At 41.5% G+C, this 15,580-nt stretch overlaps 1 protein-coding gene across 10 annotated transcripts in view; it reads left to right on the top strand.

Moving 5' to 3' along the window:
• The first annotated feature begins 655 nt into the window (after positions 1 to 655).
• LOC138764658 (uncharacterized) overlaps positions 656 to 15,580 on the top strand; it is a 60,049-nt gene continuing 45,124 nt past the window's right edge. For 2 of the 10 annotated variants that reach the window (XR_011358268.1, XR_011358275.1), the window contains exon 1: positions 656 to 984. Coding sequence is in view for 1 of the 10 variants with exons in the window: in XM_069940859.1 (XP_069796960.1) it covers positions 6,949 to 8,025 (1,077 nt within the window). In the remaining 9 variants the exon portion in view is untranslated. Of the gene's footprint in view, positions 985 to 5,015; positions 13,709 to 15,580 lie in introns of those variants that run through there. The other 8 variants (XM_069940859.1, XR_011358276.1, XR_011358270.1 and 5 more) reach the window with 8 other exon arrangements.

Genomic DNA, 15,580 nt, shown 5'->3' with positions numbered 1-15,580 from the left:
CATCCTCAGTTTGCTATCCTCTTTTACAACTAGGACTTGGGCTCTCCATGGGCTGGTGCTTGCAATCTGACATAAGGTAGTTGAACAGAATGGGAGGGGTTACTTGTAACTTGGAGAGGCCGTAGGTGGATTGGGGGCAGTCGCACGGGGTGCATGCTGTTGACTGTGAGCCGGGGGGGGGGGGCATTCGAAGTCCAGCCCAAAGAGGACTGGGGCACAGAGCTGGGGTGGGGTGGGGTGGGAGCCTGAAATCTTGGTAAGTTCCCCTCCCCCCCCCCCTGCAACCCAACTGTCAAATCCACTGAGCAGTGCCTGAAGGCTGTGAGAGAGTGGTCCTGGACTGCGATAGAAAAGTTGGTGGGCTAGATTTGGAGCTTTAGTGTCCGGGCCACATTCGGGTGCACGATGCTCTCAGTCCTTCCGCTATCGGATAGGCATTTTGTTATCTTCCCATTGACAGCGATCTCCATCATTGCTCCTCGATGGATAAGGTGAGTAGCGGCCAGCGGCTTCTTTCTGGGCATGGGGTGCGGATGCTGCTCAATCGGGTGTGCGCCCATGTTGACCACATCGTCCCGACACACGTGGCGTCAACGTGGAAAGGCGATAGGACCAGCTGTGAAGTTGGAGGTGACGTCACCTGAACGAGCGGAAGTGACATCTTCGATGAGGCTCAAGTCGTGCAGAAGAAGATGGCGGCGCCGGGGGTGAGCGCACGGCAGCAGTGCCAGTCGGTGGGTGGGCCAGAAGTGACGTCAGCGGTGTGGGCGGAAGTGGCAGGGTGAGTGATGGCGTTGCCCGGTCCTCACACGTGGCGATGTTCGGGAGGGCCGCTGCGCTCCCGACGGGCCTGGAAAGGCACACTTGGGCGAAGTGACGTTTCTTCCCGCATGGAGAGCAGTACGAGTTCCTTGCTGGGCAGCCTTTGTGGAATCACCTGTCTGACCCACACTAGAACCCGGCAGCAGCGATAGTCTCCTCCAGGTAAAGCCCTTCAGCGACAGCGGTCGTCTGCATCTGCCAGACCGGAGGTTGGGGGAGTTGGGCATAGAAGGCCTAAGCATGATGAGCTGCAGCCTCCAGGGAGCGGACTACCCCAATTGTCCTGGCAAGTGAGGCGATGTTTTCATCCAACAGCTTCTGTTGGGCGCTCCTCGAGCGCAGCCCTCGCACACAGGTGTCCTGGATCAGTCGTTCCCCTTCCCCTTCTGTCACCCCGTCTCGGCCAGGTACGTGTGAGCTATCACCCACAGGGCCCCCAGTTAGGCATCGGCCTTCTCACCTGGCTGCTAAGACCTGATGCTGAGCAGATACCGGCCGTAGACACATTTGTCTGGGGCTTGTACACTATCTCCAGGACAGCCATCGCAGGTTCGTTGTCTGCACAGTCCTTGATGGCCTGGAAAGTTCGTAGGCTCTGCTTGGTGTGGAGCATCATGAGCCATTTCTGGTTTGTGGGTGAGTTAGGAAGATCGCCTCATTCGCATGCCTCCAGATCTCGAAGCGTGCCTGGTGTTGAGGGTCGATCTCTTGGCTCCCGATCGTCAACTTCTCCATGGTCACTCTTTAAAAGTTTTATTGGAATACATTGTGGAGCACTGAGGCAGCGGCAAGAAAGTACAAAACTCTAAAGACTGGACAACAGGTTTTATTCCAGCAAAAGTCTGAACATCATGCCTTGGTGGCGCCCCGTGTGACTGGCTTAGGAGGGTCCAGCTCTGGTCTATATTCGGGTTGGCTAATTGACAGCCAGCCAGGTGGAGTCAGCCCCCTTAGGTGGTCTTCCTGCAGGTACAGAGATCACCCCCTGCAGTAGGCTAGTGGTCGTATCACCACAACTCAACCTTGTATTGGCAAATGAGCTCGGCCAGGTGATCAGAGTTCCAATGGGATAACATTTTGGGAAGCGTGATCAGTCTTCTTAACGTTCAAAGCAGTTATGGGCAAAGGAAAGCTTGGAGCTTGACGAAGGACTGAGCACAAATGATTAGTTATGTTTAGCTTCTTGTAGATCTGCAACGGGTCAGGCCTTCTGAATCAGTCTGCCATTATGGTGCAGTCATAAACGTGGCGTTGGTTACTCAATTCTTACTTGGAGGCTTCAGGTTCAGACTCTGACACCATGTTTGTTGATGCATCGAATAACCATACTGCAAAAGTGGCAACCTCTGATGAATGTTTTACAGTTAAATTCAACAATACAATGGATAACAAGCCCCTGGAAATGGCATCCGCCACCAACCTTTTTTAACTAGCGCAGGTGCAGACGGCCAATACTGAGTAAATATTTGGGAAATGGAAGTCTCCCATAAAAACAACCCTGTAATTTCTGCAACATTCCAAGTTCTCCCTGCTTCTCTGTTCCGCAGGATCTTGGGGACCATTTGAGAACCTATAGACTACTCCCAGAACACTGATTCCTCCCTTTCTCTTTCTGACTTCCACTCACACTGACTCAGGAGACACTCCTTCTCCAGAGCCCTCCCTTTCCATAGCCGTGATGCTATCCCTGACCTGTTTTCATATCTACCACCCACCCCTACTCTTACCTTCCATCCTATCCCTTGCGTCATCTAAATCTCTGTAACAGCCAAAACATCACATGCTCTAATCCATGCTCTAAATAAATTGGTTTCCTTTATTCCTAATATTCCTGTGGTGCGACCACTGTATTGTTTATATTTTATGGCCCACCTCTGAACCTGTGATTCCTCCCTCCTGGAAATCTCTATAAAGGCTGATCTGCCCAAACTCCTCCCTCAGAACCTGCCTTGGAACCGGGCTAGAAACATGTGAGGTGTGTTGATGTCTTAAGGTAATTAAGGCATATTAATCCTAACGATAGCGCTACAACTCCCTGGACACATTTGAAACACTCCAACTGACGACATTTCTGCTCCTCCCCTGCCTGTCCTTCCTCACAAACCCACAGTACATTTCATCATCCTTTCCATCTGGCCCCAATTCAGATTATGGGGCAATAAATCACAGGAACAAACGATGGGTGAACATGACCTTGGACCAGGTCTTGGTGGAGAAGACCTGCCCCATGTGTAAACAAGCCTCAGGGAATTGATCCACAGCCATTTATACAAATGAAAACAAATTCTCCATCCACTTTCCATGGAAACAAGTCAACACCACCATGCAACAATCGAAGGTAATAGAAGGTGAAACAGTCATTAAATTACATAACAATGAATTAATTACATTGCAATTTTGATCAGAAATCAATCCCAATATAGTGAGATTTACCTAATAAATTTAAATATACACACAGCACGGTTACAGGCCCTTCCAGCGCATGAGCCCATACACTCCATTTGCATCCCATCAACCCTTTAGAAGGGAGACAGGTCACCAGAGCACCCAGAGGAAACCCTTGCAGACATAGGGAGAATGTACAGGCTCCTTACAGACAGTACTGGATTTGAACCTGGGCTGCTGGTGCCATAACAGAGTTGGACTTAATGCTACACTGACTGTGCCAACCCAACACAGGAGTCAACATAGTGATGGATCAGTCACAATGGTATAAAAATGTATGCCACTTATTTCTTCATTCATGAGATGTGGAGGGGGGGGCGTGGCAAGATGGCGTAGAGTCTAGATGTGTAATCTCGACCTCTCTGGCCAGACTTTTAAGTTCCCGTTTTTTAACCCTTTGTTTTCAAGTTTAAACTTTTAAAATTTTAGTTTAAAGTATCAGGGAACTATTATGGCCACTAATGGTAAAAAGATTAAACCTCAAGTCCAGAAGAAATTACATTTTCGAAGTGCTGAAGATTTGGGGCCAAGACGACTTGATACAGCCCCAGGTTTAATCTCTTCAGTGTCTAAACCTCAAAGACTGCCTGTGGGAGCTGAAAAAAAATGTCTATTATTCACCAAGTGAAGGATGGTGCTGGAATTACCTGTTCTCTGGAAGAAGGTGTGTGTTCCCAAGAAGTGGATCCCGATTTTGAAAGCCTTTCGATTTCAACAGAGGGAGCACACAGGAAGACGACTCCATTGTTGGAAATGCATCAGGAAGCATTTCAACCTGAAGAAATCACTTACCTTCGTGATTTCATGTAAAAACAACGAGATGTGGGGGGAGACCAGCGGCGACCCCCTGAGGAAGTCGGGGTGCCATCACTGGGAGTCCAGACCCACAGTAAAACTTTTAAAATGCCTTCTGTTGAGTTGCAGCAGGAGCTGCAGTTACCCTGTTCTGCCACTATGTCAGAGAGAGCAGGGCTGAGCTTTTCTGATCTATAGTGTATGTACCGAAATGCAGTTATTCAGCCTTAAATGAATGAGATGGTTCAAATGAATGCTAGTATAAGTTTAGAATTGAATACAGTTAAAGTACATGTGGATGCATCTTATGAAGAAATAAAAAAAATTCAGACTGCTATTTCAGACTGTAAACAACAAGTGGCTTCTAACACAGAAAAAGTATTGAAGATTGAAAAATCAGTCATAGAATTGGGAGAACACGAGAAGGAATTAGAGAGGAAAATAGACTACTTGGAGAATCAAAGCAGAAGGAATAATGTGAAAATTGTTGGTTTGCCAGAAGGTATAGAAGGACAAGATCCTCTTCGTTTCTTTAAAGACTGGATCCCGCAAGTATTAGGGCAAGAATTTTTTTCTGGAGGATTGGCACTGGAAAGAGCCCATAGAGCTCCAAGAAGAACACCCTCAGCTGGTCAACCACCGAGACCGGTAATAATTCGATGTTTGAATTATTTGGACAGAGAAGCAATACTTCGACTAGCAGTGCAAAATGCGAGACAACAACAAACTCCGTTATTGATTCAGAATAGCAGAGTTTTTTTCTTTCCTGATTTGAGTCAAGAGGCCATTCAACGTCGACGTCGATTTAATCCAGTTAAAGAAGTTTTGTGGCGTAATAGTTATAAGTCTACTTTTTGCTACCCTGCAGTGTTGAAGGTGTTTTATGGAGACTATCAATTTCGGTTTTTTGAGAATGATCGTGAAGCAATGATTTTTGCTGATTCATTTGCCAGATATAAAAGGACAAAGACGTAGTGCACTATGATCTCCTAAAGAAAAATCTGCTTGTTCTGGAAATGGAAGAAATGGCAGAAATGGGAAAAACAGGAATGTAAAGAGTCCAGCTTCTTCTGAAATGGGATCTTCGAAATTGGAATTTCTTGGATGAAAAGAAGAATTTTCTTTTTCTTACTCTATTTTTTTGTTATTATGATATTTTGATGTTATACATTGTTTGGCTGGGGAGGGAGAGATTTGCTCTAAGTTCTTTACTAGTCATCAGCCACTGGTGGGTAACCCACACCCAATTTTTGTTTAGGGGATTACTACCTTTTTTTTGTGAGGGGGGGTTCTTTTTTTTCTTTATTTTTTTATTCTCATTTCAGTTAATTATTAATTTGTGATTATTTTTCTATTTGAGGGCCTATATGCGTTGATTTGAGTTTTTATATAAAGATATTATTGGTATTTAGTAATAATAGTAGATATGTCAAAGTTGAGGTTTGCTACTTTTAATGTTCGAGGATTAAACAGTACGATTAAGCGTAAGTGAGTCTTGGCGTATATTAAAATGAAAATTGATATTGCTTTTTTACAAGAAACACATTTGAATCTGAAGGAAAGTATGAAATTAAAGAGGGACTGGGTTGGGCATGTATATTCTTCTTCATTTAATTCTAGGGCTAAAGGTGTAGCAATTTTGATACATAAAAATTTATCTTTTGAATTACAATCAATGGAGGAAAAGGCAGGATGTTCTCTTAAATTGAATTGTAAGATTTTTAGAGAATTTTGGACTTAATATATATACCCCAATTGCAGATGATGAAATATTTATTTCAGATGCATTTTTATTTTTGGGTCAGGCTAACGATAATATTTTAGTTGGTGGTGATTTTGATTGTGTTTTGGAACCTTTATTAGATAAATCTCCGAAGAAAGTTAAGAAATCCAAGATGACAATTCAGGTCCAAGCGTTGATGAAAGATCTTAATTTAGTAGATATTTGGAGACGTCTTAATCCGACGGAGAAATATTTCTCCTTTTATTCATCGAGACATGAATCGTTTTCAAGGATTGACTTCTTTTTAGTATCGGCACACTTACAAGAGAAAATACAACAAGCGGAATATAAAAGTAGGGTGATTTCAGATCATTCTTTGTTATATTTTACATATGCAACTTCTGAGAAAATTCAAGTGGCCTATCGTTGGAGGTTTAATACGATGGTAAAAATATGGAATTTATTGATTTTTAAAAAAAATCAAATTAATTTTTTTTGAAAGAAAATTTAATTCTGTTCAAAGCAAGTTTGTATTATGGGATGCTATGAAAGCCTATTTGAGAGGACAAATAATTAGTTATACTTCTAAAATAAAAAAGAATCGATTAAATCAGAGTTTTGAATTAGAGAAACAGGACAGATAGGGGATTCTGTGGACGCAGCAAGGAGAACCGGATGGTGGTTTGCCTCCCTCGTGCCAGGGTCCGGGATGTTGCTGCTCGTGTCCCGGATATCCTAAAGTGGGAGGGACAGGAGCCAGAGGTCGTGGTACATGTAGGCACCAATGACATAGGGAGGAATTGAGAAGAGGTCCTAAAAAGTGAGTACAGGCAGTTAGGTAGGGAGTTAAAAAGAAGGACCGCAAAGGGGGTAGTCTCTGGATTACTCCCTTTGCCACGTGACAGTGAGAATAGAAATAGAATGAGGTGGAGGATTAACACGTGGCTGAAGGGGTGGAGTAAGGGGCAGGGTTTCAAGTTTCTGGATCACTGGGACCTTTTTTGGGGAAGATGTGACCTGTACAGTAAGGACGGGTTACACTTAAATCCCAGGGGGACCAGAATCCTGGCAGGGGTATTTGCTAAGGCTACTCAGGATCCTTTAAACTAGAATGGTTGAGGGGAGGGAGCAAAATAGTACAGAGCAGTAAGGAGAAGGTTAGAATGCAAACAAAGAAAGTTTGTAGTAAGTATTTGAATATGGATGGGCAGGTGATAGAGAAAGGAAATGCTCTGGAAGAAGATGAAGGGCAATTGGCAGGAAAAGGAAATAATGTTATTAAAGATGAAGGAAAACAGGGATTAAGAATTGGGAAATCTCTGAAATTCATATATTTTAATGCCAGGAGTATTGTAAAAAAGGTGGATGAGCTGAAGGTGTGGATTGATACTTGGAAGTATAATGTGGAAGCGATTAGTGAGACATGGTTGCAGGAGGGATGCGATTGGCAGATGAATATCCCTGGGTTTCGTTGCTTTAGGTGTGATAGAGTCGGAGGGACAAGAGGAGATGGTGTTGCATTACTTGTCAGGGAGAATATTACAGCGGTGCTTAGGCAGGATAGATTAGAGGGCTCGTCCACGGCGGCTATTTGGGTGGAACTGAGGAGTGGGAAAGGAGAGGTTACACTTGTAGGGGTGTATTATAGACCACCCGGAGGGGACCAAGACCTAGAGGAGCAAATCTGTAGGGAGATAGTGGATATTTGTGATAAGCACAGGGTTGTAATTATGGGAGATTTTAATTTTCCACATATAGATTGGGAAACACATTCTGTGAAAGGGCTGGATGGGTTAGAGTTTGTGAAATGTGTGCAAGATAGTTTTTTACAACAATATGTTGTAGGAGCAGTGTTAGATCTACTGTTGGCAAATGGGATGGGTCAAGTGACGGAGGTTAGTGTTGGCGAGCACTTCGGGTCCAGTGATTATAATGCCATCAGCTTCAATGTCATTATGGAAAGAGATAAGTCAGGGCCAAGGGTTGAGGTTTTTGATTGGGGAAAAGCTAGATTTGAGGAGATGCGAAAGGACTTGCAGGGTGTGCATTGGGACAATTTGTTTTATAGGCAGGATGTAGTAGAGAGATGGAAGTCTTTTAAAGATCAGACTTTGAGAGTGCAAAAGCTTTATGTTCCTGTTAGGTTAAAAGGAGGGGCAAAAGGTTTGAGAGAGCCGTGGTTTTCAAGGAATATTGGAAACTTGGTTCGAAGAAAAAGGGAGGCGTACATTAGGTATTAGAAGCATGGAATTAAGGAGATGTTTGAAAAATACATTGAATGTAAGAGGAATCTTAAGAGAGGAATTAGGAAAGCTAAAAGAAGGTACGAGGAGACTAAAGCAAGCAGGGTGAAAATTAATCCAAAAGGATTCTGGTAAAAGGAAAGCGAGAGACAAAATTGGTCCCTTAGAGAATTAGAGGGGAAAACTGTGTGTGGAGACCAGAGAAATGGGGGAGATATTGAACAGTTTCTTTTCTTCGGTATTCACCAAGGAGAAGGATATTGGGATATGTGAGATAAAAAAAAAAGCAAATTGGGTAAATATGGAGAATATAGAGATTACGGAAGATGTAGTGTTAGGGCTTTTGAGGAATATAAAGGTGGATAAGTCTCCGGGACCAGACGGGATCTTCCCCAGGACATTGAGAGAAGTAAAGGAGGAAATAGCAGAGGCTCTGACGGTAATTTTCCAAATGTCATTAGAGATGGGGATAGCGCCGGAGGATTGGCGTATTGCGCATGTGGTTCCGTTATTTAAAAAGGGTTCAAGGAGGAAACCTGGCAATTATCGGCCTGTAACTTTGACGTCTGTGGTAGGTAAATTAATGGAGAAAGTTCTTAGAGATAGCACTCAACACGGATTTGTGAGCGGAAGGTCCTGTTTGACCAATCTGATTGAATTTTTTCAAGAGGTGACTAGGAATGTGGATGAGGGTAGCACGGTGGATGTTGTCTATATGGACTTCAGTAAGGCCTTCGATAAGGTACCACATGGAAGGTTAGTTAGGAAGGTGCAGTCTTTAGGTATAAATTTTGAGATAGTCAAATGAATTGAACATTGGCTGAAAGGGAGAGGCCAGAGAGTGGTAGTGGAAAATTATCTGTCAGGTTGGAGGCCGGTGACCAGTGGTTTGCCTCAGGGATCTGTATTGGGCCCATTGTTGTTCGTTATATACATTAATGATCTAGATGATGGGGTGGTGAATTGGATTAGTAAATATGCAGACAATACTAAGATAGGTGGAAGAGTGGATAATGAAGAAGGTTTTCAAGGATTGCAGAGGGATTTGGGCTGCTTAGAAAAGTGGGCTGAAAAATGGGAGATGGAATTTAATGCTGATAAGTGTGAGGTGCTTCATTTTGGTAAGAAGAATCAGAACAGGACATACGTAGTAAATGGGAGAGCATTGATGAATACAGAAGAGCAGAAGGATTTAGGAGTAACGGTACATCGTTCCCTGAAGGTAGAAACTCATGTGAATAGGGAGGTGAAGAAGGCTTTTAGTATGCTGGCCTTTATCAATCATTGCATGGAATATAGGAGTTGGGAAGTGATGTTGAGATTGTATAAGGCGTTGGTGCGGCCTAATTTAGAGTTCTGTGTGCAGTTCTGGTCGCCTAATTATAGGAAGGATATAAACAGAGTGGAGAGAGTGCAGAGAAGATTTACCAGAATGTTACCTGGGTTTAAGCATCTAGAGTACAGGGAGAGATTGGGCAGATTAGGTCTTTATTCTTTGGAGCGTAGAAGGTTGAGAGGGGATTTGATAGAGGTATTTAAGATTATGAAAGGGATCTGAAAGTGGATGTGGATGTGGATAGGCTATTTCCGTTAAGAGTAGGAGAGATTGAAATGAGGACATGAGTTAAGAGTTAAGGGGCAGAGGTTTAGAGGTAACATGAGGGGGAACTTCTTTACTCAGAGAGTGGTGGCAGTGTGGAATGAGCTTCCGGGAGAAATAGTGGCGGCAGAGTCAATTTTATTATTTAAGAAAAAGCTGGACAGGTATATGGATGAGAAGAAGGTGGAGGATTATGGTCATTGTGCAGGTAGGTGGGACTAGAGAGGAGTGTTTGTTTCGGTGCGGACTAGAAGGGCCTAATGACCTGTTTCCGTGCTGTAATTGTTATGTTATGTTATATAGATTGATGAGTTAGAAAAGGAATTCCAGAAAGATGCTACAGAAGATGAGAAAATAGAATTATCTTGATTGAAATTGGAATATAATACTTTGCAATCTTATCAATTTGAATAGACTAAACAACGGTATTATGAATGGGGAGAGAAAGCACATAAGGTATTGGCGTGGCAATTAAAGAAAGAACAGATTTCGAGGACTATTAATGCTGTTAGACGGAATTCTCTTATTACATAAACTTTGTGAGATTAATGATGAATTTTGTTCATTTCATAAAAAGTTATATACATCTGAAGGATAACAAGAAACTGGATCGATTGATCTTTTTTTTTATCTCAGTTGAATTTACCGATATTAGAGGATGCAGATATACAGGAGTTAGAAGAACCATTTACTGATTCGGAAATTAAAATGTCTATGCTGGAAATGCTGAATGGTAAATCGCCTGGTGATGATGGGTTTTCGGTTGAATTTTATAAAATTTTTTATGATGATTTATCTACAGTGTTTGGGGGTGTATTACGTCAAGTTGGAGAACATTATGAACTACCTGAGTCTTGTTCTAGTGCTTTAATTACAGTAATCCCAAAAAAAGATAGAGAACCTTTGAAAGTAGACAAATTAGACAAATTTTGTTGTGAAATGTAGATTATAAAATAATAGCTAAAATATTAGCGAATAGATTGGCTAAATTTTTACCTAAGTTGATTCATATGGATCAAACAGGTTTTATAAAGAATAGATATGCTTCAGATAATATTTTGCGCGTGATTAGTTTGATTAATAGATTTTGACAATCTTCAGATCACCCGATGGTGATATCTCTAGATGCAGAAAAAGCATTTGATAGAGTTGAATGGAATTTTTTGTTTAGAGTTTTGGAGAAATTTAAGTTTGGTCCTTTCTTTATTGGTTGGTTCAGGGGTCTATATAGTAAACTGGTAGCTAGAGTATTGACGAATGGTTTGATTTTGGAACCCTTTAAGTTAACTCGATCAATTCGTCAAGGTTGTCCTTTATCACCAACTTTGTTTGGATTAGTGATTGAAGCTTTGGCACAGCTGATAAGATAAAATACACAGATACAAGGTATGAAAGTTTTAGACGAGGAGTATAAAATTAATTTATTTGCTGATGATGTGTTGGTGTATTTAATAAACCCAGCTCAGTCACTTTTGCACTTGAAGGAGTGTTTAATACAATATGGATGTCTTTCTGGATATAAAGTTAATTGGGGAAAAAAGTGAAATATTACCAGTAAGTGAAGGAGATTATTCAGTTTATAAGAATATTATTAATTTGAAATGGACTGATCAAATTAAATATTTGGGTATAATCTTGAATGTTAATTATCAATCTTTATATAAATTAAATTATGTTCCGTTAATGAAAAAAATTAAACCTGATTTGATTAAATGGAAAGATTTACCTATTAATTTAATGGGTAGGATAAATACAATTAAGATGAATATTTTTCCGCGTATACAATATTTGTTTCAATCTATTCCGTATTTACTTGATAATATTTTTTTTCGAGACTTGAATAAAATGGTGAGGGAGTTTTTATGGAGAGGTAAATTTTCGAGAGTTGTTTTGAATAAATTATCTTGGAAATATGAGTTAGGGGGATTACATTTACCACATTTTCAAAATTATTATGAAGCAGCCCAACTTAAATTTATTAGTTCATTGATGGATTTGGTATGGCCTCCTAGATGGGCCAAAATTGAGATGGCAAATATTTCTGAATTTGAAATACATCAATTTTTGTTTAGATGGAATATAAATTTGTTCCAATAATATAATGTGCCTATACTAAAACATTTAATGAAGTTATGGATAAAGAAAAATAAAATGACAGGCTCCAGGGGTAAATTATCGGCTTTGACTCTGTTGTATAATAATCAACTTATTTCTTTTTCAATACATAATCAAAGTTTATTGCATTGGAGATTTAAAGGTGTGAAAAATTTGGGAGATTGTTTTAAAGAGGGTAAATTTTTATCTTTTAATCAGATGAGGGAAAGTTTTGGTATTGATAAGAACTCTTTGTTTCTCTATTATCAAATTCAATCTTTGGTAAAATGTATGTTTGGTAGAGATATGATTTTACCTGAAATGACTAAATTTGAGACTTTTATGAAGAAACCAGAGAAGGGTTATATTTCATCTAGCTATCAAATATTACAGGATGGTATAGATAAAAAGGGTCGGGATAGATCTAAAAGTAAATGGGATGCGGATACTGGTTTTATTTTTTCCGAAGATGATTGGTTAGATATCTGGTATGATAGTGTAACTAGATTGATAAATGCACGTTATGCAATGATTAACTATAATTTTTTACATCAATTATACTTAACACCTGAAAAATTTAAAAAGTATGGTTTTCATGAATCAGATTTGTGTTTTAGATGTGGTGATACGGTTGGAACTTTTTTTCATGCTGTTTGGTCATGTATACATAGACAATCTGTTTGGAAGAAAATTCAATCATTTTTAGAATATCTGTATAAGATTAAAATAGTTTTAGATCCAACAGTATTTTTATTGGGTAGTTTGCAACCTCTGAAAGGCTTGGGATTAGATAAGTTTCAGCTTGCTTTTGTATATTTAGCTTTATCTGTAGCGAAAAAATGTATTGCTAGTACGTAGAAAGGTACAATAGACAATAGGAGCTGGAGTAGGCCATTTGGCCTGTCAGGCCAGCACCGCCATTTTAGATCATGGCTGATCATTACCATCAGTACCCCTTTCCAGCCTTATCCCCATAACCCTTAACTCCGTTACCCACAAGAGTCTTATCTAACTCTCTTTTGAACATAGTCAGCGAATCCGCCTCTACCACCCTCTGTGGCAGAGCATTCCACAGATTCACACTTCTCTGGGTAAAAAAATGCTTTCTCATCTCCGTCCTAAAGGGCCTACCCTGTATTCTTAAACTATGCCCTCTAGTCCTCGTCTCCCCCATCATTGGGAACAAGTAATCAGACTTCACCTTGTCTATCCCCCTGATGATTTTGTATACCTCAATCATGTCCCCCCTCATCCTTCTAAACTCCAATGGATACAAGTCCAGTTTTTCTAGCCTTGCTGCATATGACAACCCTGCCATCCCTGGAACTAACCTTGTAAATCTGCGCTGCACACCCTCTATACCTAGTATGTCCTTCCTCAAGTTTGGAGACCAGAACTAATATGGTTGATATTAATAGATGGCATAATGAGATGAAATATTGTTTAATGATGGAAAAAATTACGTATGTTTCGCGTGATAATTATAATTTTTAATTAATAAGTGGTTGTTATATTCAGAATTTTTACATTTCAATTTACGTTGATTGGATCTTTATGTATATTTAATTTTTCTTTAATATTTTTTATTTTTTCTTTCTTTGTGGCTCTCCTAAGGAGAGTTGGCTGAAGTTGGGGGGGGTCTTTTCTTTTTTTATATATATATAAAAAATAACGTTCATGTTTATGGTTAATTGTTGTATATGTCATATATTATTTGTTTTTTGAATGAATAAATAAAGTTTTTTTTAATTCATGAGATGTGGAGAAGTCCAGTATTTGCTCCCTGTGGTGATATGTAATTGCACCACTAGGTCACAAGGGGTCATCCTTTGTATATAAAGCAGTCCAGAGCTACATTCTCGCCTTCCAGGTTTGTCTTGCAGAGACAAGACCTCTTAGTGTACATATTAGTTTATTAAAGCTGTCTTATACTCACACTGCTGTTGTGGTTATTGTCAGTCCAATCGCATCCCGAACTGCTCTTGAACTGGGTGACTCACTGGGCCATTTCACAGCCTGGAGTCATGTACAGACCAGACCAGATATAGTCAGCAGGTAATCTTCACCAAAGCATGTCAGTGTCAGATTTAAAATCCAACCTATTTCTCAAAGTCAAAACCACTGACGCAGGCAGTTCATTCCACACATTTAATGAAATGACTTTTGACCTCCCAGCAAGTTTGATTTCAACTTGCATGTCCAGATCATCAAGCTGGCTTCTGAATGACATCCAGTAAATTCAAAATTATGTCGGTGTATCCCTAGCTGAACAACACCACACAGAGAACAGCAACAATACAGTCACGTGTTCACATACTGTACTGTGGACCCACCCTGCACACACTCTCCTTCATTCAACCCACTTCCTTGTGTTCCCTCTTTCTTTCTCCTCTTCCATACAGTCTGCTTTCCACTTCATAACACACCTCCTTTTTGGACATGATTCCATTTCTTCTTTCCTGGTTGAAAATAGACCTCATCCAAATGTCCTCCCCCTCTCGGTCTCTCTCTCTTCCACCTGCGACACTTGACAACTTCCATCTTTCAAAGCAGCACGGTGTCAGCAGTCAATAATCAACATCTGTCACTGAGCAACCACCCTCACAATTCAGCCATCTACAAACCCAGGAAGTGAAAACAAGGAAGGTCCATACCAGTCCACTGACCTCTACTCCTCATGGTCCCAAAGGCAGGAAAATTGGTGGAGAAGGCAGAGAGGGCACAGCAGCAAGCAGGGCTGGAGGACTGCCCAGGTGAATAGAGAGGAAAGGAGGTGGAGAGCTAAGGGAAGGAAGACAGAGGGAAGGGGAGGGAGAGAGAGAGGAGAGTAGGTTAGCAGAAGCCTTGCAGAACCAGAAAGTCGATGTTAATGCTATCCGCATGGAGAGTGGCCAGGTGGAAAATGAGGTGTTGTTCCTCCAATTTACAGTTAATATGATGGGATAATACATGAGACCATGGACAGACATGCAAATATGGGAACTTGCAGAACTGAAATGGTTGGCCACAGGGCGGTCCCTGTCATTGATGCAGACAGAGCAAAGGTTGTCAGCGAAGCAGTCTCCCTGTAGAGAAGGCCACAAAGAGAGCATCGAATGGAGTAAATCTCTCCTGCGAATACAGAAGTAGTGTTGTTTTAATTGTAAGGCCCACTTTAGGCTCCAAACTGTGGTGAGGGAGGAGGTGTGGACACCTGTGGCATCTCCTGCAGCCACAGGGGAAGATGACGAGGGGGCGATTGGTAGGGAGGAGTAAGTGGAGGATGGAGTCACGGAGGGAGCAATCCCTATAGAATGCAGAGAAGGGAAGATCTAGCTAGGCCCTCTGCAGAATTGGTTTAGGGAACCCCCTCCTAATGGTCCCAGTGGATTTCATTCCAGCTGCACAGGAGCAGCAGGAATATCCCACCAGAACTCACACACTGAAGGGAGAAGGTCGGTACATTGGTGCCTGTCCCAGCCACCCAGCATGGGTTTATGACTTCATACATTCCACCTGAACTCAAGGACTGCCTTTCTGTATTCTTGTGCCAGGATGTACACAGGTCACTGTTGTAACGTCCATATGAAGGTCCATTCCAGGTGAAACAGAATGAAGACTCAACGTTTGTAATAGACATTGGCGCAGGCAATAAATTGTTTTGGGAGATCACCTTAAGCCGGCACATGTGGACCTACATCAGCCAGTACAGGTGACATGCCGCTGGTGCAAGGGGCGTTCGCCAATTGATTCTAACCATACAGGTGAGACTATGGTGTCACCTCCAAACAATGGGGCGGGGGGAGGATTATGTGGCAAACCACACTATTACATTATCAAACTGGAATTCGTAGTTGCGGGTCCCCGCAGGATCAGGAA

This window comes from Narcine bancroftii, chromosome 5 (assembly GCF_036971445.1).
Source record: "Narcine bancroftii isolate sNarBan1 chromosome 5, sNarBan1.hap1, whole genome shotgun sequence".
Classification (NCBI taxonomy): domain Eukaryota; kingdom Metazoa; phylum Chordata; class Chondrichthyes; order Torpediniformes; family Narcinidae; genus Narcine; species Narcine bancroftii.
This window is presented reverse-complemented; position numbering and strand designations above follow the sequence as displayed.